Source organism: Lepisosteus oculatus, chromosome 1, assembly GCF_040954835.1.
Source record: "Lepisosteus oculatus isolate fLepOcu1 chromosome 1, fLepOcu1.hap2, whole genome shotgun sequence".
Classification (NCBI taxonomy): Eukaryota; Metazoa; Chordata; class Actinopteri; order Semionotiformes; family Lepisosteidae; genus Lepisosteus; species Lepisosteus oculatus.
Genome location: NC_090696.1, coordinates 6,968,123 through 6,991,477, shown reverse-complemented (window position 1 = coordinate 6,991,477; position 23,355 = coordinate 6,968,123). Strand labels below are relative to the sequence as shown.

General features: G+C 42.1%; 1 protein-coding gene across 1 annotated transcript; it reads left to right on the top strand.

The window, feature by feature from the left end:
* The first annotated feature begins 10,309 nt into the window (after positions 1 to 10,309).
* On the top strand, positions 10,310 to 22,892 carry cyp17a2 (cytochrome P450, family 17, subfamily A, polypeptide 2). Its single transcript, XM_006629184.3, has 8 exons — positions 10,310 to 10,709; positions 14,690 to 14,828; positions 16,008 to 16,237; positions 16,975 to 17,061; positions 17,723 to 17,914; positions 18,476 to 18,645; positions 19,870 to 19,973; positions 22,424 to 22,892. Exons 1-8 carry the CDS (start codon positions 10,317 to 10,319, stop codon positions 22,678 to 22,680), a joined length of 1,572 nt encoding a protein of 523 aa, XP_006629247.2. The 5' UTR covers positions 10,310 to 10,316; the 3' UTR covers positions 22,681 to 22,892.
* Positions 22,893 to 23,355: the final 463 nt, after the last annotated feature.

The following is a 23,355-nucleotide window of genomic DNA, read 5'->3' as shown; positions in this document are numbered from 1 at the left end:
TATTGCATAATTAGAAAGGTAGATTTACTCAAAAGCTTTTTTTTATCTCTAGCAAACTACCAGCATTTGAATATGTATATGTGTCAGCCAAGTGCTGAGATCCCAGTTTTCCTATGATTTTCTCATACTCAGGTATGAAACTGCATCCTGTTATGCCCAGGTGGGATTTGACAGCCCTCTCATAGGCCAGAGCCATGCATCATCTGCAATGGTGGTGAATTCCCCTATACCAAAGGGGTGGTCTTTTGTAGAGAGTAGAGTAAAGTAGTTTATTGCCATATGCGCCAATCTCTCGAGACATACACAGTACAACAGCCAACACCACACAATGTAGACAACATGAACAATAGATATGTAGTGGGACAATAAATATGTAATAGTGAGAAAAAAAACTTGGTAGACCATGCAAAAAGTGCGTAGTGTAGATGTTTATTTAGGCACTGCAGTTAACTGTTGAGGATGCGCGCTGCAGTGGGATAGAAGCTGTTCTGAGTCTAGTGGTCCGGGCTTTAACAGTGCGGTACCGCTTGCCAGAGGGTAGAGGGGAGAACAGTTTGTGGCCGGGATAGTTTAGATCCTGTATGATGGATCGGGCTTTATTGCGACAGTGAATTTCAAAGATTGATGGTAAATCACATCCTACAATCCTCTGTGCCGTTGCATACTCTTTGTAGTGTGTGTTTGTCATGCATGGTAGTACTGCTGTACCACACAGTGATGCCACTAGTGAGGACACTTTCTATGGTGCTGCAGTAAAAGTTCATGAGGAGCTGCTTCCCCAAACCGCATTGCTTTAAGCACCACAGAAAGTGCAAGTGCTGTTGTGTCTCGGAGAATTCAATACTATTGGGTTTCCGGGGGTGTTACATCACTGCAACAGGCTCACTCACAAAATCGGCCTTGGTAGAGATATTACAAAATCCAGCGGAGTTAATCTGGAAGCACATGAAAGTATTATACTACAGCACAATAGAAACTGCAAAAAGCTATTAAACTGTGGCAAAGTAATAATGAGGCAAGATCTTGGTAGAAGGGCATAGATTTTATTAATTTTTATAATAAACATTCTTTCTTCATTGTCTGTTTTCCTGAAATGAAAACCGTTGCTTCAGACTATATCATATTATGATCACAGTTGCTGGTTCTATCATCTGTTCTTCTTACCATACAGTAAGTTGTTTTCTTGCATGAGGTAAACAATTTGTGATTAACCACCGTGCTAGGTAAATGCTGGATGTGTTGAGTGTTAATTGTGAAAGTGAAAGGCAGCATTGGATGTTGGTAATTATTTTTAGACCGTCATCTAGAATCGAAAAAGAAACCTCCAAGCCAATCAAAAAGAGATCTTTTATATCTTGGTTCTGATGAATCAAGCAAGTAATCTGTTCAATTGAGAGGATTCTGGTCCCCAAAGATTGAAGAGTGCTTAGATTTTGGTACTCAGTGATCTCTAAAATGGTCGGCATGGTGACGCAGTGATTAGCATTGCTACCTCACAGTGCTGGGGCCCTCTGAGTTCAATTGTTAGTGTGCAATCTGCTTGGAGTTTGTATGTTCTCCCTCTGTTTGTGTGGGTGTCCTCCTACAGTCTAAAAACATGTTGGTAGGTCAATTGGCATCTGGGAAAATTAACCCTGGTGTGAGTGTGCATGTCTGTGTCTGTGTCTGCCCTGTGACGGACTGGCATCCTGTCCAGGGTGTACCCTGCTTTGCCCCCATTGCTTGCTGAAAGTATTTGGCTCCCAGTGACCCTGAATTGGAAGAAGTAGTAAGAATGCGAATGGATGAGCTCTAAAATACTTAATTTATCCCTTTAAATCACCTGTTTAATTGCTCACAATTGAATAGTTCCATTTTGTGAAATTTAATGTTGACCTACAAAACCTACTGAACTGGGGATCTTCAGGACCAGGGCTGGAAATCACTGTACTAGAGAGAAATTAAAGAGATTTTTCCAGAAACAAAACAAACGCATTCTGAAGGCTCAGACCTCCTGAAACCTTATCAATACTACTCCAAATACATCTCAGACGGTCAGTGTCATGTAGCATATAGCACTTCATATTTCATGTGTCGATTTTTTATAATCAAGCTGATTTGCCTATCTTGTTATGTTTGGTCACAATAAAGGACTTTACTGAATACATTTTCTTTTCTGTGGAGACTTGGGGTTTAAAACTTTTCTGAATTGAGTTTTGTTGAAATACACTCTGAAGTGCCAAACCAGCAAATATTCACTCTGCAGGAACAAAACCACATCCACACTACCGAGGAGCAGCAGGGCATATCGAACAGAGTTGCTTTGGCCTTTGTTTTAGGCCTTTGAGAAAACCCAAAGGCCTCTGTGTCTTCTGGGCTTTGCTACATCTAAGTTCTTAATTTTGGGGCCTTTGTATTAAAGAAACCTGTGTCCAAATCCAGTGCCACTGTTAATGTTTTGGCTTTGCTTTGTTATTTTTAAGCTTGAGTTGGTGTTTGATGAAAAGAGTAATTCAACATTAAGTTTATTATTGCTCATCACAAGGTAAACTAAACAGGTGGTATGTGCTCTGCCTTTTATTTAGAATTATTATCCAATTTATTTAAAGTTAGAGCATGCAATTAGCCTGCAATTACTGAACACTTTTTAAAACATATTTCTGTTGTGTCTTTGGCGACCTGTTTCTAGGAAGTTTCTCAAACAGAACTGTGCTTTGTCCGCCCTCAGTTCATTTAAGAAACCATTGGCCCGTATTACATCTTGATTGTCAATTAATGAAGTATCAACAAAGGGTGAAGTTATATTCCACCCTGTGAACTGAATCCACAGTTTATTCCCTGGCATCAGATTGCTTTAATTGCTGTCTTGAATCAAATGGTGTGTTTGGTTAAGAATGTTTGATTGGAGAGCTGTGTGCAGTAGCTGCAAACAAACACATAAAGGTTAATTCCTCACTGAAAAATATAAATAATTGTGTTTCTTCTCTCTATTTTTCAGTGTGGAACTAAACTACAGGAATTAAAGACATTTTGGATTGTGAGACTTAGAATTTTGTTTTTCTTCTAGAGCATTCTATGTATTGTTAGTGTGTAGAAAGAAACTGGGGAACATATTTTTCAGTATAGCCTTACAAGTTGCACACAGGTGTTTTCCCTGGCGGATCAATAACTCTGTGGAGAGAGGACTGCCAAGGACAGATTTACATTTAAAAAATGAATAGTCTGTGCAGTGCTGGTAAGGAACAGAAAAAAAATACTTACAGCTTTTGACCATTAGAGGGCATCCTTTGACCTGTACATATTTTAGATTAGGTTATGCTCTCATGCATCTGTGCAATGTCACCCAGGACAAAGTTGAACCAATACCACATGCATTAACTGAAGTGCAGAAATACAGGCCTATAATTTAATGCCTTTCCCAGTCCAACCATGCTGTGTACTGGGAGTAAAAAAAACAACCCTGCTTTGTGGCTTTGCTTATTACAGTATATACTTCTCTTTGTGTTAGCATAGCAAATATTTGTTCTGGAGTCAAATGTTTGGAGTTATTTTTTTTAAGGAAATGAGCAACAGTACTACTGTTTCACCAGTTATCTTAATGTTTGGCTATTGATTATGGACTGAACAAAAAATGCTACCAGTTATCTACTGTAGATATATATTTAAAGACCAACCAAACCCAGCCAAACAAATACACACAATACCTGACCATTTCTTACTTTCAAAGCTATCACAGAAGGGTGGATTTCACTCTAGCAAAAGACAAAAGACTCTGATAATCACAACGTCACTGCACAAGCTAGAAAGTGCTGTAAAGAACACTCCAATATATGCAATGCTTCACTGCAATGGTCTTTGCAGTAACCGAAAAGCATCTGTCCCCTTTTCTTAAAAAAACCTCCAGATATGTGCATATATGTGCCCCATGCTATAAATTGTTGAGGTGTTTAATTCACAGCATTTGCATGAGCATTTGTCTTTTACCCTCTGACATGTTGGTAAAAGAGCTGTATTTAGTAGTAAAATCACCTTTCTTGTCCTCAGTGCTTTACTGAGGTGCTGCAGAGAGGTCTGGTCAGAACATGTGTTTCATGTGCTTCAGATACTGCTCAGAGTTTGCCTGTTTGCCTGTAGTTTGTGTTTTTCCTACCTGTAACACACTGCACTTGTCTGGATAAATAATAAATGCCAGGTGTTTTCCCATTAATAATGTCAAAGGCCTTTGAATTTGTATTTTTCAGCTTCTGCTGAAACGGCTTACTAATCATGCTATACTGGTGTCATTTACTGTACCAATATGATTAGTTCACTATCCTGTGCCAGAATCTAGATCTGGTCTTCTTCTCATTTCTGTTTTTAACTCCTGCCCTGCAGCTTTTCTTTGGACTCTACTGTTTTTGAATTGCTCTGTAGATCTATGCCCCAAGCTAAACAGTGTCCATGTCATTCACGGAACTGCACCTGCACAGATAAGATAAGATCACTTTATTGGCCCTAAACAATTTCTTGTATTAGGAATTTGTCTTTTCACATACCCCAGCTTGCTCTCCATGAGACACACAGACAGGGAGAGAAGCTTGGGGTCAGAGCGCAGGGTCAGCCATTGTACAGCACCCCTGGAGCAGTTGGGGTGAAGGGCCTTGCTCAGGAGCCCGGCACAGTAGGATTCCTCTGCCGGCTGCGGGATAGAAACCGGTAACTTTCCAGCCACAGGCGCAGATCCTGAGCCACAGAGCCACTGCTCCGCCGATACTGTGGCCTCTCTCATTTTTTCTGTTCCTCTGTTTTACTCGATTTTTTCCTAGAACTCTGTCAAATAAGACAGTTCCAAAAACATTCTCTTTTGCAGTGAGGATGTAGAGACCCATTTATACAGCAGGGCGTTCACTGGAGCAATATCAAATGAAGCACCGTGCTCAAGGTCACACCAGCAGAATCCCACTCTGCATTTGAACCTGTGACCATTAACATATCCGGTTGTTCGCCTTTGTCTTATGTGTGTATGTATGCCAAGCAGTATAGATATTGTGGTAATAAATAATAGTCATTCAGCTATTTGAAACCCCCCCCCACGGTGAGAAGCAGTCTGTGTTACACTGGCCTTGTGAAATGACAAATTGTCATGTAGAGGGGGAACATCAGGTGTCAACCCCCCCTCCTACTGATTTTCACAGATAGGCTGACACAGCAGCGACTCAGCATAATATTGCTGATGACAGTGATTGTGTGTCTGTGTGGCATGTAATCAATTAGAAGTAACCTTTCTGACTGCCAGCTGAGGCCATGATGCGGAACACCCTTAAGGGAGGAATTCATCCCGGCTGCTTCAGCTGCTTTGATTCAGGTGTGATCTCAGGGTCTCAGCGCCGAGCCCTTGTCTCACCGTCAGTAACCAAATGAGATACAGCCTCCACTGGTCCAGTAGAATCCATTATTGTAATGCTCCGTTTAGTGGGCTTCCCAAGAAAACAATAAATCCCCAGCAACTTGTTCAGAATGCAGCAGCACGGATCCTAACAAAAACAAGAAAGAGAACACATATCACTCCTGTTTTGAAAGAACTTCACTGGTTACCTGTATTATCTAGGATAGATTTTAAAGTTCTTTTACTTGTTTTTAAAGCTCTAATCAGCCTAGCACCTGTGTACCTTACTGAATGTCTGTCTTTATATGCACCTATACGTGACCTGAGATCTGCAAATACTGGCCTTCTGCAGATCCCACATGTGAAATACAGAAAGAGTGGAGAGGCTGCTTTTTGTTTTTATGCTCTAAATGATGGAACTCACTATCACTTTTTTATGAGGCAGTCAAACTCGGTACGTTGTTTTAAAAAACATTTGAAAACATATCTTTTTAATTTAGCTTTTAGTTAAAATGGTTCTTTGTTCTTTCTCTTTCTTTTTTTATTTATCTTTTATTGTTCTTATTTTATTACGACTTTCCTCATTTCTATTTATTTCTTTTTCAAGCCTAAAATTGACATTTATGTTGCTTTACTGTATTACCGTGTTTTCCTTTAGCACTGAAAGGATATCTCTTAATTTTAAGATTTTATTTTTACCCTTGGTTTGTAAAGCACTTTGAGCTGCTATTTGTATAAAAGGTAATCTATAAATAAAGTTAATTATTATTATTATTATTATTTTATTTTTTTTATTGAAAAGCTCCTGCAGCTCTTTAATGGATATAAGTCTCTGGTGGTGATCTTCCCAGCTAAGGTTTTGCAAACTCATCCAGTAGAACCTTAAGAAAGTTTTCAAATGAGGGGAGAGCATCAGACTTTCTAGCCCCTATGATAAGCTCTTTTTCATCTTTTTGCAAGAGCCTGCTTGGTAAATTTTGACATGCCAGGATGTTCATGGATAAATTGCTTAATTACCCTTCAAAAAAACTTTAAGAATTTTGAAAAATCTGCACCCTTGATTTGACCATCTGTCATTGCTCTCCTCCGCCATTTTTAAAGGTCCATCGTGTCACAGCGTTTGCTAATATAGCTTTCCCATGTCCCTTAATTTGCATCTCAAACTATAGTAATCCCTCGTTAAACCCCTTGCAGGAGTGTAACTGATCTCCTATCTATTGTTTCTGCATAAGCTAATGATTTTAAGCATGTAACTCTAATAATTAGCCAGGAATGTTATTGTTTTTATACTGAGGTATTGTTCTGTGCTACATTAAGGTGAAGTATGGGTGTTTGAGGGAACATTTTTGAGTTCTGGATCCAATCAGAGTCTACAACATGGGAAGGACTGTACTGGTAACTTCGTATCTATTACACAAGTTTTCACCTTCCAAACAGTTTTTGAGTTCAGCTCATGTAACGAGATATTTCCATATCTTACTTGTACAAAGATCTGAATACCTATTCTTCTGCCTTTTATAATCCTACTATTCAATGACTCTGGAAAGAACTAAATGATCATCCTAAAGGATCATATTGTGATACCAACATAAAATGATGTATATATTTCAAATATATATATATACCATGGAATAAAGAATGTGAACCTTACAAGTCAAGTGTGATCCTTAGGAACATGAGTTACAAAACTTTATGAATGTAAGCTAAGCCCATTATTTAAATGGATTCTGCAGGAAGGTTTAAAAGCCCATTTATCTACAATGTGCTTACACTGGAAGGTCATTAAAGAACGATGCAAAACAAATTCTTCTTACAAAAGCGATGATTTACTGTCTTCTAGTATCTGGACTCCCAAGGCTGAGAGAGGCCTTGCTGTATTTATATGCAGCTCTGGTCAGTGTCAGGGGCAGAACACAGAGATACTGAACAACATACAGCACTGCAGACTGCCACTGCAAATTAGAGAGGAGGGTAATGTCACTCATTCTTTCCTCAGAATAGATTTCTGACACCTGTGGAACATGAAGAAAAACATCCTGTAAACAAGTCTCTCTTTGCAGCCACAGGTCATTTTTATATTTTTCTCAGATTTAAGAAATTAATCTGTAAAAATGAATAGGCTTGCTTTGAAAACAGCAACAAAAACGTTCTTTCATTAGATGTTAACTTACCGCTAATAGTTATTAAGGAAGGTCTTCTTCAGCTCAGCCGGCAATACCCTTGTTGAGCAACACCGGTGAGCTGGGTTTGAGCCCATGCGGTGAGGGCATGAGAACCCAAACTCGCTAGAATATTTTGGGGTGGTGCAGTGGCTCTGTGGCTGAGGATCTGCTCCTGTGGCTGGAAGGTTGCCAGTTTGTATTCTGCAGCCAGCAGAGGAATCCTACTCCATTGGGCCCCTGAGCAAGGCCCTTAACCCCAACTGCACCAGGGGTGCTGTACAATGGCTGACCCTGCATTCTGACCCCAAGGGAGTCTGTGTGTCTGTGTCTCATGGAGAGCAAGCTGGGGTATGCAAAAAGATGAATTCCTAATGCAAGAAATTGTATATGGCTAATAAAGTGATCTTATCTTATCTCAAATCATCACACACCACATCCCCCATCCCAAACAACTACCAAAACAAGATCCCCACCTCCCGACAAGCAGAAAACGCCATGGGAGGAGATGCAATGCTCATTAGATGCCCTTCCCAATTCCCAAATCTTTCCTGTGTTTAAATCAGTAATATTGACACTATTCTATAACCTTCAATCAAAACACTTCTTCCCTTAACCCTACAACCCAGACAAACAACATCGATATACTGCGACACCCTAAAAAGCTAAATAATCATAAATATTAGTAAAATAAAACATACGAGATATGGACTGATATGAGAAAGTTAAAGAAGAATAAAAAGAGCAAAACAAATGAGAATGTGTAAAATCAATAAGTTCTTATTTCCTAATGTTTAACTGTAACCTCAGATTTTGCTCAGAGATCCCCAATCAAGGGGAGGAGAGGAATCAAGCAGCAGCAGTAGAGAGATTCCTAAGAAATGTCAGGCATTCTCACAAAAGTGGACGTTGTTACTCATGTAGATGTTCAGTGTCTCTGATGCTGCGGCGATCTGCGGCCATCACTGCCATCTCTGCTCACACAAGCTGTGGATCCGGAGGACACCTGCGGCAGATTTGCCATTTCACTGGGTTCGGGAGAGTTCCGTTTTTTCCAGGAGCTCCAGATCACAGAACACTCTGGAAATGAAAAGCTCACCCCGAAAAGTCGCAGGCGACAGTTAGAAAATTGGGAAGCTAGAAACCTCACTGTTGGGCCACTATCCTGGAAACATGGTCAGGTGAGCTTGTGTTGTGATTTTTTTCTTATTGTGGCGGTCTATCAGGATAGAAAATGAATTGGTCCAAACAACATTACAGCACTGGAGAACGTCAGCTTTCCTCTGACTGCGCCAGTGGTCAGGCACCTCTGATACCGACACAGCTGATAATTCGGTTTTATGAGATTTGCTCTTCTTTCCGTGCCACGACAGCAAAGCAACATGAATAACATTTTTAAACAGGTGGACATTAACGTGAAAACGCCTACAGTAATTCCCTTCAAGCTCCACGGGTCTACATAATTAAAATGAATATGCTTCACCGCTTCATAGTTTTTATTTTTAGGATTCCTCTTTCTCCCTGCTCAGAGTATTTGAACAGCTTGCAGTCTACAGTTTTGAAATTCATGTGGTAAAGAAAGTGACTGCCTGTTTAATTCTCTATTCCACAGCTTGAAAGTGTGGTGGAGGGGCGGCTGTGCCAGACCTCCCCTGTGGATTGTGGGCATTGTCCATATGGTTAGGTGCTCATTGAGTTTACAATGAAAGTTCGGGAAGGATGACAACAGCCAAGTTCAGTCAGCCTCAGCTGTTAGCGATTCATAATCAATCCTGACATCAATTCCTCACCTAAAAGATCAGAAATACTGTCCCTTTATCGCCCTCATATATCTCTTTTTGCATTCCTCCTCCACCCCATCTCCTCCTCCACTGCTGCATCTTGGTCACCCCTCACTCTGCAGGGGGTCCCAGTCTCCTCGTCCTCTGGGCAGGAGGTTAGACCTCAGCCAGGTGGGTTAAACCAAATAATTGTAAAATAAAATACTTAATACTTAAAATACTTAATAAACCTTTCAATACACCTTATTCTTGGCTGTTGCCATTCCTAGTGAACTGTGTTTTGGTATCTGTTTGAAGTCTGGGCTCTCATCTTCACAGCACTTCAATACCGGGAGGGAAGTGGTGTCTCCACTTGGGGAAGCCGATACAGTATCTGTATGTGCTGATACAGTCAGCTGTGTGAATGTAGTTTGGGGACAAGTCGGCTGGTGAATTGGACAAGGGTACCACCAATGGAGGTGTGTGTTGGAGGAAGATGACATCGTTGCTCAAGTTCCAGTTTTTCTGGATTGTTCTGTTTTGGATAAAATCTTGTCCACAAAAGAAGTCTGAAAACTCGAAACAACAAAGATATGGTCCCGTGCCACCATTGCCCACATGGGTAAACAACTTTCACAAAATGGTGGGCAAAATTTGGCTTCTTAAAAGTTTTATTAAATTGTCTTCATTTTCCTGAAGATGTAACTTCCACTATTAAAAACATAACTTGATGAAGTGCCTTATCCAGCAGTATGTGTTCCTTTCTGGACAAAAAAATTATTAAAGCCATCCTTTCCATTCACTTGTAAAAGGCTTTCTAACAACAAACAATAGGAGCTCTGCCGGAAGCCTCCAAGGTTGCTTGCTTTCTTTTCCAGAAGAGACACTCTGTGGCACCTTGAGATGGCAGGACTATTCATTTAATCTCAGTGTTGACGTAGGCAGTAGCATGAACGTGTTTCGTCTGAGTGCAGGCGTTCAACCCATGACCCCCTAAACTCTGTCAAGGCTGTGTGATGTCACAGACAGAGCCTGTTAAGTACAAGGCGTGAGATGCACTTCCTAGTCATTGGCTTCCCCGCAGCACGCTGTGTCCTCGGCCTCTGCCTCAGACAAGGGAACACAGCAAGGATGGCGATTTCCATGCTGGAGTGGCTGCTGGTTTCTGCGCTGGCTGCCTGTATGGTCCTCTTGCTGCTGAAGAGCACGGCTCAGCCTTACCCAGCCACCCTGCCCTGCCTGCCATCCCTGCCCATCGTGGGCAGCCTGCTGAGCCTGAAGACCAGCCTCCCCCTCCATCTGCAGTTCACCTCTCTGAGGGAGAAGTACGGAGAGCTGTTCGCCCTGTACGTGGGGCCGCACTACACCGTGGTCATCAACAGCTTCACGCTCGCCAAGGAGGTCCTGCTGCACAATGGCAAGGCATTCGCAGGGAGACCCCATATGGTAAGTCTGCCTTGAATGAGGCCCTGTTGTTGCTAATTCTAAGCAATTCTAATTCTAAACATTTGCATGTATAATAAGTGCCAACACTTATTTAGGCAGGCAGAAAGTGCAGACATAATAATAATAATAATAATAATAATAATAATAATAATAAACTTTATTTTATATAGTGCCTTTAAAGGTGGCTTCTCAAAGCGCTTTACAGGATGACAATAACAATAAATAAGAAGACTACAACAATAAATAAGAAGATTTCACAAGATAGGACACAATTATAATTACAACAATACAACAATAACAATAGAGGAGACCGTGGATGGTGGTACTAAGAAGAGCAGAGGGGTGAAGAATGGAGCCAGTTAAGTAAAGGCTTTTCTGAAGTAGAAGGTTTTGAGTCTGGATTTGAAGGAGTTTAGAGAAGGTGACTCTCTAATATTCTTGGGCAAAGAGTTCCAGAGCTTGGGGCCATAGCAGGAGAACACATTATTGTGTGTTTTGTAAGTGTTAGGGAATATTAATGAGGACCCTACGCAGAAAAACCAGGACGAACTCCAGAGGCGCTGTCGATTAAACAGTCCGAGGGCCGAAAGCCGAAGGTAAACAAACCAGTGCGAAAGTACAAAACCAGAAGCGGAGCTGTAAGCCGCGAGGAAGCCGAGAGTCAAAACCGGAGCAAGAACCAAGGTAGCAAAGCAAAACCAGGAGATGTAGACGGAGAACAAACCAGGGTCAGGAAGTCAAAAACCAAGTAGTAATTAATTGCGAAAAGTTGAGGGAGCTCTAGCCAGGAAAAACCTAATACTGAGCACAGGGGAGAGCGTGAAGCAGTATTGAATAGGCTGGGGTAAATGGGCTAATTGGGAACCGCGCTGGAATGCGAGGTGGAATGGCGAGTCCTCTGGGGGCGTGGCCTAACAGTAAGTTGCCTTGACTGCAGGTGGATAGATTGGATAGATGCCGTATGGGTTTTGCGAGGAACACTTTTCAGGGATATGGTGGAAGTAACGAGCAAGCAGTTCCTCCGAATTAAGGAGTTCGTAAGTGCCTACGGATATGAGAAAAGTTGTCAACGGGAGGAAGTCATTCAACACGTCCAGCTCGTTCCTTTTCTATCAGCTGACTTACTCTATGATCTCTATGATGCCTTAGTGTTGTGAAACGGTGAGAACTTATTAATATCAGCCTTCCCATGATTTACAGAATGGTGACCGAAACATAGGCTGGTTCAGTACAGTATGTGTATCACTTGAACTGAAAAATCCAAGCCAAGCTCAGGTGAGAACTCACCGGGATCCCAGTTCAGCACCGCAACCTGTGTTTGTCAGCAAGTCTACTGTTCATTGCTTCAGTTGGTCCAGGGCAAATTGAAAGAGCATGCCTAGCAATGAACAAGAAGGTATAGATTGTATTCTATAGTTTACTGTAGTTGTAACCATTCCTAATTTGCTGACCAAGCTTTTGGGCTCAGGAATGTGAAGGGGGAATGTCATTTTCAATAGACATAATCTGGTGTTCAGACACAAGGATCACACACTCTATGAAGCTTGCAGACGTCTGTTTCTCCTGCATTTGAACCACAAAGGTCATTTCCAAAGAGAAAGAATAGACCCAGTGCAAGAACAGTAACTCTGAATTTACTAAACAGCTACTATCTTATCTTAATTGAATAAAAGGTATGAGATAACCATCCATTTGAAACCTATGATTTATATTGATTTTCAAAAGTTCCCTTTCACAGCTGTGCATTATTGAGGGGTTCTGTTTAGGGCAAATTATTATTCTGCCTCTGTTTGAATACATGACCTTGGTGATTTGTTATTGATCTGTGCAATGACCGACTGCTCACAGGAGCTCATTTTTAATTCAAGCTGAAGGGAAAAACAAGAAATGAGGGAAAAATGCTGCAGGATTTATGCATTTGGCTAAAGCTCTTATTGTATTCTCCAATATGTTTCTTTCTCTCTCTGCCTAAGTGCTTCCCTGAAACCTTTGACTGAAGTTGATATTTTTGTTATTTCGGATATTTTAGTTTTTTAATGCTAGGTTTTCTAGAGTGACTCATCCTTTAAATACCTCTTTCCACAATACGTGATGAGCACTAGAACTTAATAATTGTAAGTCTAAAACACAGGCTCTGTAGATCACTACTATACTTTCCAAGGCTGGGGGCTACATTTACAAAATGGCCTGGGAAAGAGTGGGTGTGTTGATCTTGAGCTTGAATAAGAACTTAGAAAGGTCACAGACATGTTAGTAGTTCATAGATCCAAGGATCTCATCCAGCCTTTTTCTAGACGGATTCTAGGACATTTCGGTAACATGATCTGAAATCTAGCCCCGGAGACACAGCGCTCTTCGGCCTGGACTTGATCAGTCTGACTTATTTGCTCACTGCAGCTGCCAGACACCTGTGGTTTGACTGAGCCCTTTCAGTTAGTACCCAATTCCAACCATACTCAAGGCTCTTATGGCATTTTCATAACAAAAAGGTTACTTTCATATTTGACTCCATTTCTCCCTTTTGGTTTCATATCTCTTGTTTTGCGAGTTTTAAAATTGGAGGCCTGAATTAGAAGTGTCTTGTATGTCTCACAAATTATATTTGTAAGAGGATCTCTTCTGTGAGACGTCATCTGCTCCTAAGCGTCTCTTTTCAGGAGCTCATCCATGGACGAAGCTGGCTAGAATTGACTCATCATCAGGAGAGCAACAGGCTGAATCCCTGCTGATATACTGTGCTAAACCTAACCCTATTATTTTTTGTTTTTAAATTGCATTTCATCAGGTACAGGTAGATTTGTTAGTGCACAAATCAGTGTAATTATGCTACTTGTTTTTTTAAACTAATATCAAGTGTTGCAATTGCTGAGCATCGAAGGAAACTTATGACTGACAATTGCAATGAATTCAGAAAGTTCAGAAAAGGTAGAAAATCTTTTTTTGTTGCAGCCACGCTAGAATGTCATTGACCAGACATATTCTGTTTACAGATTTCTGTTTAGAATTTAAAACCTCAGTTACTGCATATTAAATTTTAAAAAGCAATTCTTCAATTCTAACTGCAATTAAAAATGAGGTTATTATCTGGAAAATTATAAATACAGTAAGATATCGGGGGGAAAAGGGGAAAATATTTTCCTTAAACAAGCCACACAGAAAAAATGATTCTCAGATAATTCTCTGAGCTTCAACAGAAAGTTAAAAGTTGCTTATAACTGGAACAACCTCAAAACATTATCATAAGAACAACAATATTTTTGTATCGATAGCACTGATGTTGTGTCGAATAGACATACCAAAGCATTGTGAAATGAGTCCCCAGTATTGTCTAACACCTGGATGAAACAGTTTTAAGATAATGCATCTCTCAATCTCCATCTGCAGAACAAGCTCAGTCCGACATTGTGAAACATTCAGGGTCAGAGCCTAGCTCCCTCTTCTTCTCACTGAAATGACATTTCCCCTGGTGAAGAAAAACTGTTGTTGCCACCACACAGTCTAACAGAGTCTACTGGGGGGACGCCTGGACTCTCCACTCAAAGCACTTTACAAGTAATGGGAACTCCCCACCTGGATGATGCGACAGCAGCCATGGTGCACCTGTTCACTCACCGCACGTCAGCTCTCAGTGGGGAGCAAAACATGGAGATGAAGCCAGTTCATAGACGGGGATTATTAGGAGGCCATGATTGGTAAGGGCCAGTGTGAAATTTGCCCAGGACACCAGGGTTACACCCCAACTCTTTTCAGAAATGCCCTGGGATTTTTAATGACCACAGAGAGTCAGTACCTCAATATTACAGTATGTCTCATCCAAAGGACGGCGCCTTTTAACAGTAGAGAATCCCCATCACTAAACTGGGGCATTTGGACCCACACATCTTTGTGGGAGATTTCTATAAGGCCAAGAATCAAGAACGGTGGCTCTTCTTTGACTTGGTTCCAAACTAGCACTGTCCTTTTTCTCGTCTGCTGCCCAGATGACGACAGACCTGCTCAGCCGAGGGGGGAAGGACATTGCCTTCGCTGATTACAGCCCTCTCTGGAAGGCCCACCGCAGGCTCGTACACTCCTCCTTTGTGGCATCTGGAGAAGGCAGCAGCAAACTGCAAGGCATAGGTGAAGCTCTCTTTGAACCTGTCTTCTTCCCTCAGGAAAGCAACACAACAAAGTTGAATGTCAAATCTCTCATTTAAGACATACCAATATCCGATCTGAATAATCTTGGTTTGCTAAATTCTTCATGCATGTAAATTCATCCATTTGTTTTCTAACCACCTTATCCAAAAAAAGCCTGTCCCGACAAGTAACAGGAGCAGGGCGGGATACACCCTGGGCAGGACGTCACTCCTTCACGGGGCACACACAGACACAAGCACATACTCACTCACAGCAGTTTTCCCTGAGGCCAATTAACCTACCTGTATGTCTGAGATTGTGTGAAGAAACTCGAGCATCCGGAGGACATCTGTGCAAACAGGGGGAAAACATATGAACTCCATGCAGACAGCACCCCAGATTCCCAGCCATGCGAGGCAGCACTGCACCACCATGCTGCCTTACGCATACAAATATTGCTGATAATTCTTACAAAGGCAAGGCTTGCCTACAGATTGCATCTGTGAATAATTAGTTATAAGCCACTAAAAAAAGTTATGACCACAATTTTATCAGCAACGCTCTCTAGAGCACACAGCATTCATTCCAATCTTTTGGGTTAAACAAGCTTCTAAAATTGCACTGTAATCATAGTAGAGAACAGTGCCACAGCTTGCCTTTGCTATGTTTTATTTTAAAGCATCTCTCATGCTAAACATTTGAGAATTGCGGTGGCGGTCTTGTCATGTTTATTTGTACAGGATCACTTTCCTTCGCTGTCATCGTCCCCGTGTTTCGGCACTGTGGTTTAAACATTCCCTGTCCTCCCTCCTTCTATGTGTGTCCCATTACTGAGAGCCTTTCCTGGAATACTGGTCTCTAATGCCAAGAAGCGTTTGCCTCATGGCTTGGCCTTGGCCCTCGTTTTAATATCTTGGCTGTGATGAGCCTCTTTTTGAATCTTTCCATGGCTCCAGCTGAAGCTCTGAGACGGCTGTCTGCGTGCTAAGTGCAAAGCAAATCATCGCTGGTAGAATTGTGGGCCATCAAACCTTCTTTCCTCCCTAACACAAAGTGCCTGTTTGGACACTAGGGCAAGGTGGTCTTGGCACGCCTGTCTAAATAACACAACACACCACCCGGTGGCTGGTGCCGTCTAGGCTGTCTGAATGAGGCCATGTGTCCCATGTCCCTCTGCAGTGTGTGAGGAGGCCTCCATCCTGTGCTCCATCCTATCAGCAAAAGCAGGGGAGCCCCTGGACCCCGGGCCAGTGCTGACCAGAGCTGTCACCAATGTGGTGTGCACCCTTGTCTTCAGCTCCAAGTACCATCCTGAAGACGCAGAGTTCAACACGGTGATGGAGTACAACAACGGCATAGTGCACACCATTGCACGAGGAAACCTAGTGGACATATTTCCCTGGCTAAAGGTACCCTTCCTGCCTGCTCCTCTTGTCCTCAGATCCCCATGACTAAAGCCACACTAGGTGAAGAACTAGGTGAGGCTATCTGGTAAATTGTTTCCTATTTTTTATGCAATAACTAAGTAAGTGATCTCTCCCTAAATGCATGTGTGAGGAGCAGTCAGTGAACTAGCTAGGTGCCTCACTTGTTGGCTGCAAAATTTGACACACCTTTGCAATATTCTCCTCACTGCATCTGTGGTAGAAACGAAAATAAATCTATATAATTATTAATAATATGATTATCACCATGATGCAACGGCGACCATAGTGCACCAGTACTCTCACCACACATCAGCTCTCAGTGGGGAGGAGAGCAGAGTAATGAAGCCAGTTCATGATGGATGGGGATTATTAAGAGGCCATGATTGGTAAGGGCCAATGGGGTTACACCCCTACTCTTTTCGAGAAATGCCCTAAGATTTTTAATGAGCACAGAAAGTCAGGACCTCGGTTTTATGTCTCATCCGGAGGACGGGAAGCTGTTCATATGTAAACTCACAACTCCATACTTCAAGTGGAACCACTGGATAAACAATGTCTAGTATATCCTGAACTCTCCACATTAACCTGCAGAAAAAGAGAAAAATAACTTTTATTAACTTCCAAGAAAAAGCCAGTGAAATGAAGCAGGAAGAAAAAAAAATGTTTTCTCAGCTACAGTACTTCAGACACAAGTTAACATTTTTACCTTGTCTTGTTAGATTTTTCCAAACAGGGATCTCAAGCAGCTGAAGGAATGCATTCAAGTGAGAGATAAGCTTTTGACAAACAAGCTGGAGGAGCACAAGGTAATGTCCAAAGACCACATTTTGCTTGGTTTGTCGATGACTGGTTGGATGTGACCCTCCAAAACTTCAGTACGATCACATTCAACACGACATGCACGAAAATGTATAGTGTTGAAGTCAAATAGCTTCTGTCTTTTCAGAAACAAACACTGACACAGGATTCAGCGCCAGAACAATTTATCTTATTGAGCCTTGGATGACTGTGCTCTAGCAGCAGAGCCTAGCCCTGGTGATGTTCTACATGAACCATGTGTGCCCTTGCCAAACAATAGCTTTCTGTCTATAAGAACTTATAAACTTCCTGACAAAAAAGCACCAGGAACTACATCTTAATTTATCAATTTTGACTGTCAAGGCTGATGTCATGGCTGCTTTTGAAATTACGGCTTTTAGAAGTCTAAAACTCTTTCCACGCTCGAGAGATATTGGTTGGAAAACCAAAATATTTACAGAACTGTGTCAATAGTAAGGGAATGTCCTTATTCTTGTATAAATGACAAAGGAGAGAACACTGGAATGATATCTAAAATGTCAAAAATGACACGTCTGACAGCCTATTGCAAGTCAGTGTCTGTTGCGTATAACAAATACTCTAAGACTCTGACCTGCATTTGTACAAGGATGTTGAAGTGGAGCCTCAGTATGTGTTTGATGGCTGCAGAAGAGCTACAGCCCTGACGACACTAGAGACCTGATGGATGTTCTGCTGAAAGGCCGGAATGGACCGGGAGCAGAGTCTGGCATCACCGATGACCACGTTCTCATGACCGCTGCAGAGGCTTTTGGGGCTGGAGTGGAAACAACATCTACCACCCTGCTCTGGGCTCTTGCTTTCCTCATACACTACCCGGAGGTGAGCTGAGGTCTAGCTCAATCTAGATTTGTACCAAAAATTTACAATGAGTTTAAGAGATAAAGGCCACTCTGGTTTTTGTTTCTTGCATTTTCACTGGCTTTCTAGAGTTTACCATGCAAAAAAAAAAGTGTTTTGTTCGCAGTGTATGTGAACCTGAAGCTGACTAAGGAATGAAATATGAAGTATGAGCACAAACATCACAATAGATAGTCTAAAGATTGTTTCCGATTCAAGGAGCGAACAGGAGCTTTCACAACAGAAACTGGTAGGGAGTTCCTGAGAGAGTTTTAACAGGATGGCATCCAGTTGTAGGAGTAAGGGAAGGGAGTGCTGAGAAGGCCAAAGGGATGATGATGATGATGTTAGAAACCTAGTATTCTGATCAACTCTGCCTAAAAAGTGCAGATATTGTAGAGCCAATATTACAACAGATTAGAGTAATATTCATAAAGAATGGAGTAATATATAGAAAGATTTTGTGGGTACTTCTCTAGATGTTCGCCATCCTTTGGTGTGTCTGTTTGTGCACCCTACATAAGACCTCATTTGTCCTCCTAGGTTCAGAAAAAGATCCATCAGGAGATTGATGAGAAAATTGGGCACGACCGTACACCCAATCTCTCTGACCGTGGGCAGCTTCCGTACCTGGAGAGCACCCTCTCTGAAGTTCTCCGAATCAGGCCCGTTGCTCCCTTGCTAATTCCTCATGTGGCCCTGCAGGACACTAGGTAAAGACTAGAATGTGGCCCCCCAGCACTGTCACTGATCAAGAAGACAGCTGTGTCACAGGCTATTCAAATAAAAGTAATATGGAATTTTTACCAACCTCTGAATTATTTAAGACCTTATATGAGATGTAACCTTAACACTGATTCAATTTGGCCTACCACTCACACTGATCTTACACAGTTCTGTTCCACCACATTAGAAGATGCGTCTCTGTCATGAAAAATGAACTGCTATTGGAACGTAAGTGCAAAGACATAAGTGGAATTCGCAAAAGTTAAGTGATTTAGTTTAGCTAAGTGAGCAGAAGATTCATTTGTGTGGTAAGAACCTGGATCCAGGCTGCCACTAGAGAAACACCTACAAGCAAGCAAACTGCACAGCCAAGATAAATGGTAAAATCCTTAGTTCAAAGAGACAGTCCCCTGATACTGGTTATTTGTATGTTCTTGAGAATCTAGGGGAGAAAAGGCTGCTTCACCAGTTTAGTCACACATTTTGAGTCCTGTGACTCTACCGCAGCTTGAGCGACCAACCTTAACCTAGGTTGTGGCGTCATGGTAGCACTGGTAGACACTGGTTAATGCCAGATCTGAACAGCCATCACAGACATACTCCTGAGCAGCTGATATATGCAGCCATGCCGAACATCCCTGAATGCTCAGAGGCTTGAATAATACTGAGAAAATAACAAAAGTCACTGACAAGAGCAGGCTGTTCCTACCATTGGTGCTCTTCATTTTCTTGAATGCTGATTCTATCACAGCATCAAGTCCAGAATTCTAACTCATTAACTCAATAATTATAACTCATTATATACCACAGGCATGACCTGTGGCACACATGTCCATCTTACTATTATGCAAGCTGCTTGGAAACAGAATTTTTCAAGTAGTACACATCATAGTCAGATGGATACGTTATCAGCATGTTGTAATTTGTCTTGCTTTATTTCAACCTTTTCTTTTGATTTTGTTCTGACCTGAACTTAGGTGAGAGCAGCAGCCTTACTTCTAATTAGTGTAAAGTATTGTTCTCATCCTGCAATACAGAGACACATGCGACTTTTACCCACACTGTACATATTTTATGTCTGAGCGTTAGTCATGTTTAAACATGGGTAACGGCACCGGATCAACCTAATCTGCTTTTAGAACTGATCAAATTCAGATGTGTTAGACCACTGTGGAATCATTCCCTAAGATTCTTCCCTCTGGTTCCTTCAGCATTGGAGAGCACTTCATCCCTAAAGACACCCGTGTGGTCGTGAACATGTGGTCCATTCACCATGACCCCAGGCAATGGGACGAGCCTGAAAGATTCCGGCCAGGTGAGCTGATCACATCATAGAATCATCCTCAGAACAAGTTCAGCTAGTCCACCTGAGAAACAAAAACAATGGGCTGGTTTGTGCTTTCTTTACTTTCTGTCTGTCAAGCAGCATTGAAACTCCTGAGCACTGTGCAACATCCTTGCCTTAAGTAACACTGCGCCTACTGGTTTTATGTGGTTTGATTGTTGTTTTATGCCACTGTTATATGAACCCTTTGAATCAGATGCAATTGTAAGTCCCCCATGTTGTGTTAGATAAGCTTAGAAATTCTGATTGTCAGCCTTCCTTGAACTCTAAACAACCATGACCACTTTATCTCCACTCCATCCTCCTTCTGTCTTATAATCGGTGGTATAAGGGTGATGCGGTGACTCTGTGGCTCAGGATCTGCGCCTGTGGCTGGAAGGTTGCTGGTTTGTATTCCGTGGCCGGCAGAGGAATCCTATTCCGTTGGGCCCCTGAGCAAGGCCCTTCACCCCAGCTGCTCCAGGGGCGCCGTATAAATGACTGACACCCTGCGCTCTGACCCCAAGCTTCTCTCCTCCTCTGTGTGTCTCATGGAGACCAAGTTGGGGTTTGCAAAAACAAAAATTTCTGATAAGAGAAATTGTATAAGGCCAATAAAGTGATCTTATCTTATCTCTTATCCTACTCCTTCCACTATCTCCCTCTCCCCCTTTTTCTTTCTGTTTCTGGTTTAGTGTCTATCCCACTACTCATATGGCTCTACTACTCATCTCTCCCCTTTCCCGTACGCTTCCCTGTAGCAGCCTTCCCAGTCCTAGTGTCAGCCTGCACTGGGTCAGAGTCTCTCCATTGACAGTCCTCACAATCCCTGGTGCCCATACTATAGTCATGGCCCTGGCTGCTATATCAATGGATTCCCACTTTACCCCCCCATCTCTTTTGGTGTCCAACAGGTGCAGGTTGGTCCTCAACTCTTTTCCCCCCTCAAGCTTCCATCAGCAAACATATAGTTATCTCTTCTTTTCTGGAGGCTGGTTCCACTCAAAGCTTCAGCAAGGCATAATTCACTATCCCACTCTTGCTTCAGGACAATCCACCTCAGGCTACTCTTTCCAGGTTGCCAGAGTGCCTTCACCTGTACACCACAGTTTTAAACTCATGAAACCTAAACTTTGGTGACCGTAACGCCACTCATTCACTGACTTGCATTCCACAACTTATAACATACTGTACATGTGTCTCATTCACTTCATTCTCCATTAGTGTTCCTCCCAAACACTGCACACCTGAATCTATACTATCAAACAAAGATCATGCCTGAACCATGTCTACTTCTCATTTACTGCAAGCTATGGTGAACTGTCCCTTTATAGTCGCAGTCACGTTTTGTTGCAATTAGAAATTGACAGAAGTGCTGAAATGGAAACATGTAAATGTAATGGAGTCACCTGTTCGCTGACATTTCTGTTCTCGATACACACCAATATGGAGCATGAAAAACAGATGAAGAAATGGCTAACTGACCATTTCTTCCTTGTCCTTTAATAGTGCACTTACTAGCTTCATTTTGCAACACAGGCTCCACACCACATCTCATCAATCTGTTTAAATGTACCCCCCACACCACTCAGATAAGATTAGTACAGAAAAAGGAACAGAGCAGTCTCTCAGGGCAACCTATCCATCCCATTCATGATCATCTCCAAAAAAAGAGAAGGCAAGAAAGGTTACACATAAAAGAAACATGTTTATTCTGTTATTCAGAGCTTACTCATGCCATATCTTTTCCCAGTTTTCTCGACAGATATCACTGAATCAGCCTACTCTGCTTGTCTTGGCAGTACTGTACGTACTGTTTGCCCTTATCGCTTAGTGCTAGGAAGTACGTTCTCTTCCATGCACCGAATCTATTCATAGTTAATTACATATCGCGCACCAATTCTCCATCAAAAAGAAGAGATTTCAATGGTGGCTGCCAATTTGAGTTGCCAAAATGACAGAAGTCGACTTAACCGTTCTTCAAATAAAAAGGATAACTCCATTTTCTCTTTTGTTCTCAGAAAGGCCTCCGAACTTGAGAACGACTGCAATTCTTTATATTGTTATAAGGTTGTGTTAATTCTATGTTATTTTTCAAGGAAAAAAACAACAAAACTAAAGTAAAAAAGTACTTTATTATTATGGGCTCTGGGTTCAATAGTAAGTCTTCAATGTAGGAAAACACAACTGCTTCGTATGGTATATATACAGAATATAATGTGGCCAAGCACCATGTTGTATTATCACAGTGTCTCATTCTCACTGAATTCAAAAGACAAAAATAACTCTTGATGGAAAAAAAAGTTCCAAATTTTAATTCCTTCCGATTTTGAGTGCCTTCAATGCCGGTCCTCCGTCTGCTTTTCCTTCCTTTCTGACTTCCAAGCGGGCTAGATGGGGCGAATGGCCTCCCTTCTGTTGTCCTGTGCTCTCTCCCGCAGAGCGCTTCCTGGACAGCCAGGGCCAGCGGTCCTCTCCCGCCAGCTTCATCCCCTTCGGCGCCGGGCCGCGCGTGTGCGTGGGCGAGTCCCTGGCCAAGATGGAGCTCTTCCTGTTCTCCAGCTGGCTGCTGCAGCGCTTCTCCGTCAGCGGCCCCCCAGGAGCCGGGCTGCCCGACCTCGGGGGCCGATACGGCGTGGTCCTGCAGCCCCAGCCCTACTCCGTGGTGATCACGCCAAGGCAGGGACGTGCCAAGTGATGGAAGACTTGCCTCCCCACAGTGCCGATGGGACTGACACGCGACAATCCCATTTTCCTACTGTATGTTGGGCTCAGGCACTACAAAGCTTCACGCAAATGTGCAGGAAGAGCACTGCAGTACAGCCTCCACGTCAGTCTGTTACTTCCAATATTCCTGCCAGATGAACAGCAATAAAAAATGAGAATACCCATTTTTAATAAAAGGCTAAGTTCTATTTTATCTGCCCAGAAATTAACTAGTATTAACAACCAATTTTCAAGATAATGCCGGGAATGTGATTTAAGATTAATTTAAAATAGTCAGAATAGTTCCTTTGGTGTTCTCTTTTAGGATATCAGTGGTAACATTTCTAGTAAATGCCAATATTTTTATATTAGGATCCTTTTAGAGAAAAGCTGTATGTATTTTTCTTCCATACTGCTAAACATATGTTTTTTAATTGGGTAGCTGCGTCAGCATGCGTAGGCTGCTAAGGAACAAGTAAAGGTTTATTCCGTGCTGAAAAGAGAAGAAAAGAGACACAATGTTTCGTTTCATTTTATCATACAGCTGAAGAAGGCTCCACAGACGAAATACTGTGTCTCTTTTCTTCTCTTTTCAGCATATTATTTTTATTTCATGTGAAAGCTATTGAGAGCCACAGACAGGTCCTGTACGACAGCCAGGATTTAT

What these genes read in the sequence shown, in the direction of transcription:
- cyp17a2 (XM_006629184.3), top strand. Translation starts at nt 10,317, where the DNA reads ATGCACTTCCTAGTCATTGGCTTCCCCGCAGCACGCTGTGTCCTCGGC. An exon ending in ACAAGCTGGAGGAGCACAAG is followed by an intron (nt 17,062 to 17,722) that starts GTAATGTCCAAA and finishes TGATGGCTGCAG; the next exon opens with AAGAGCTACAGCCCTGACGA. An exon ending in GTGGCCCTGCAGGACACTAG is followed by an intron (nt 18,646 to 19,869) that starts GTAAAGACTAGA and finishes TGGTTCCTTCAG; the next exon opens with CATTGGAGAGCACTTCATCC.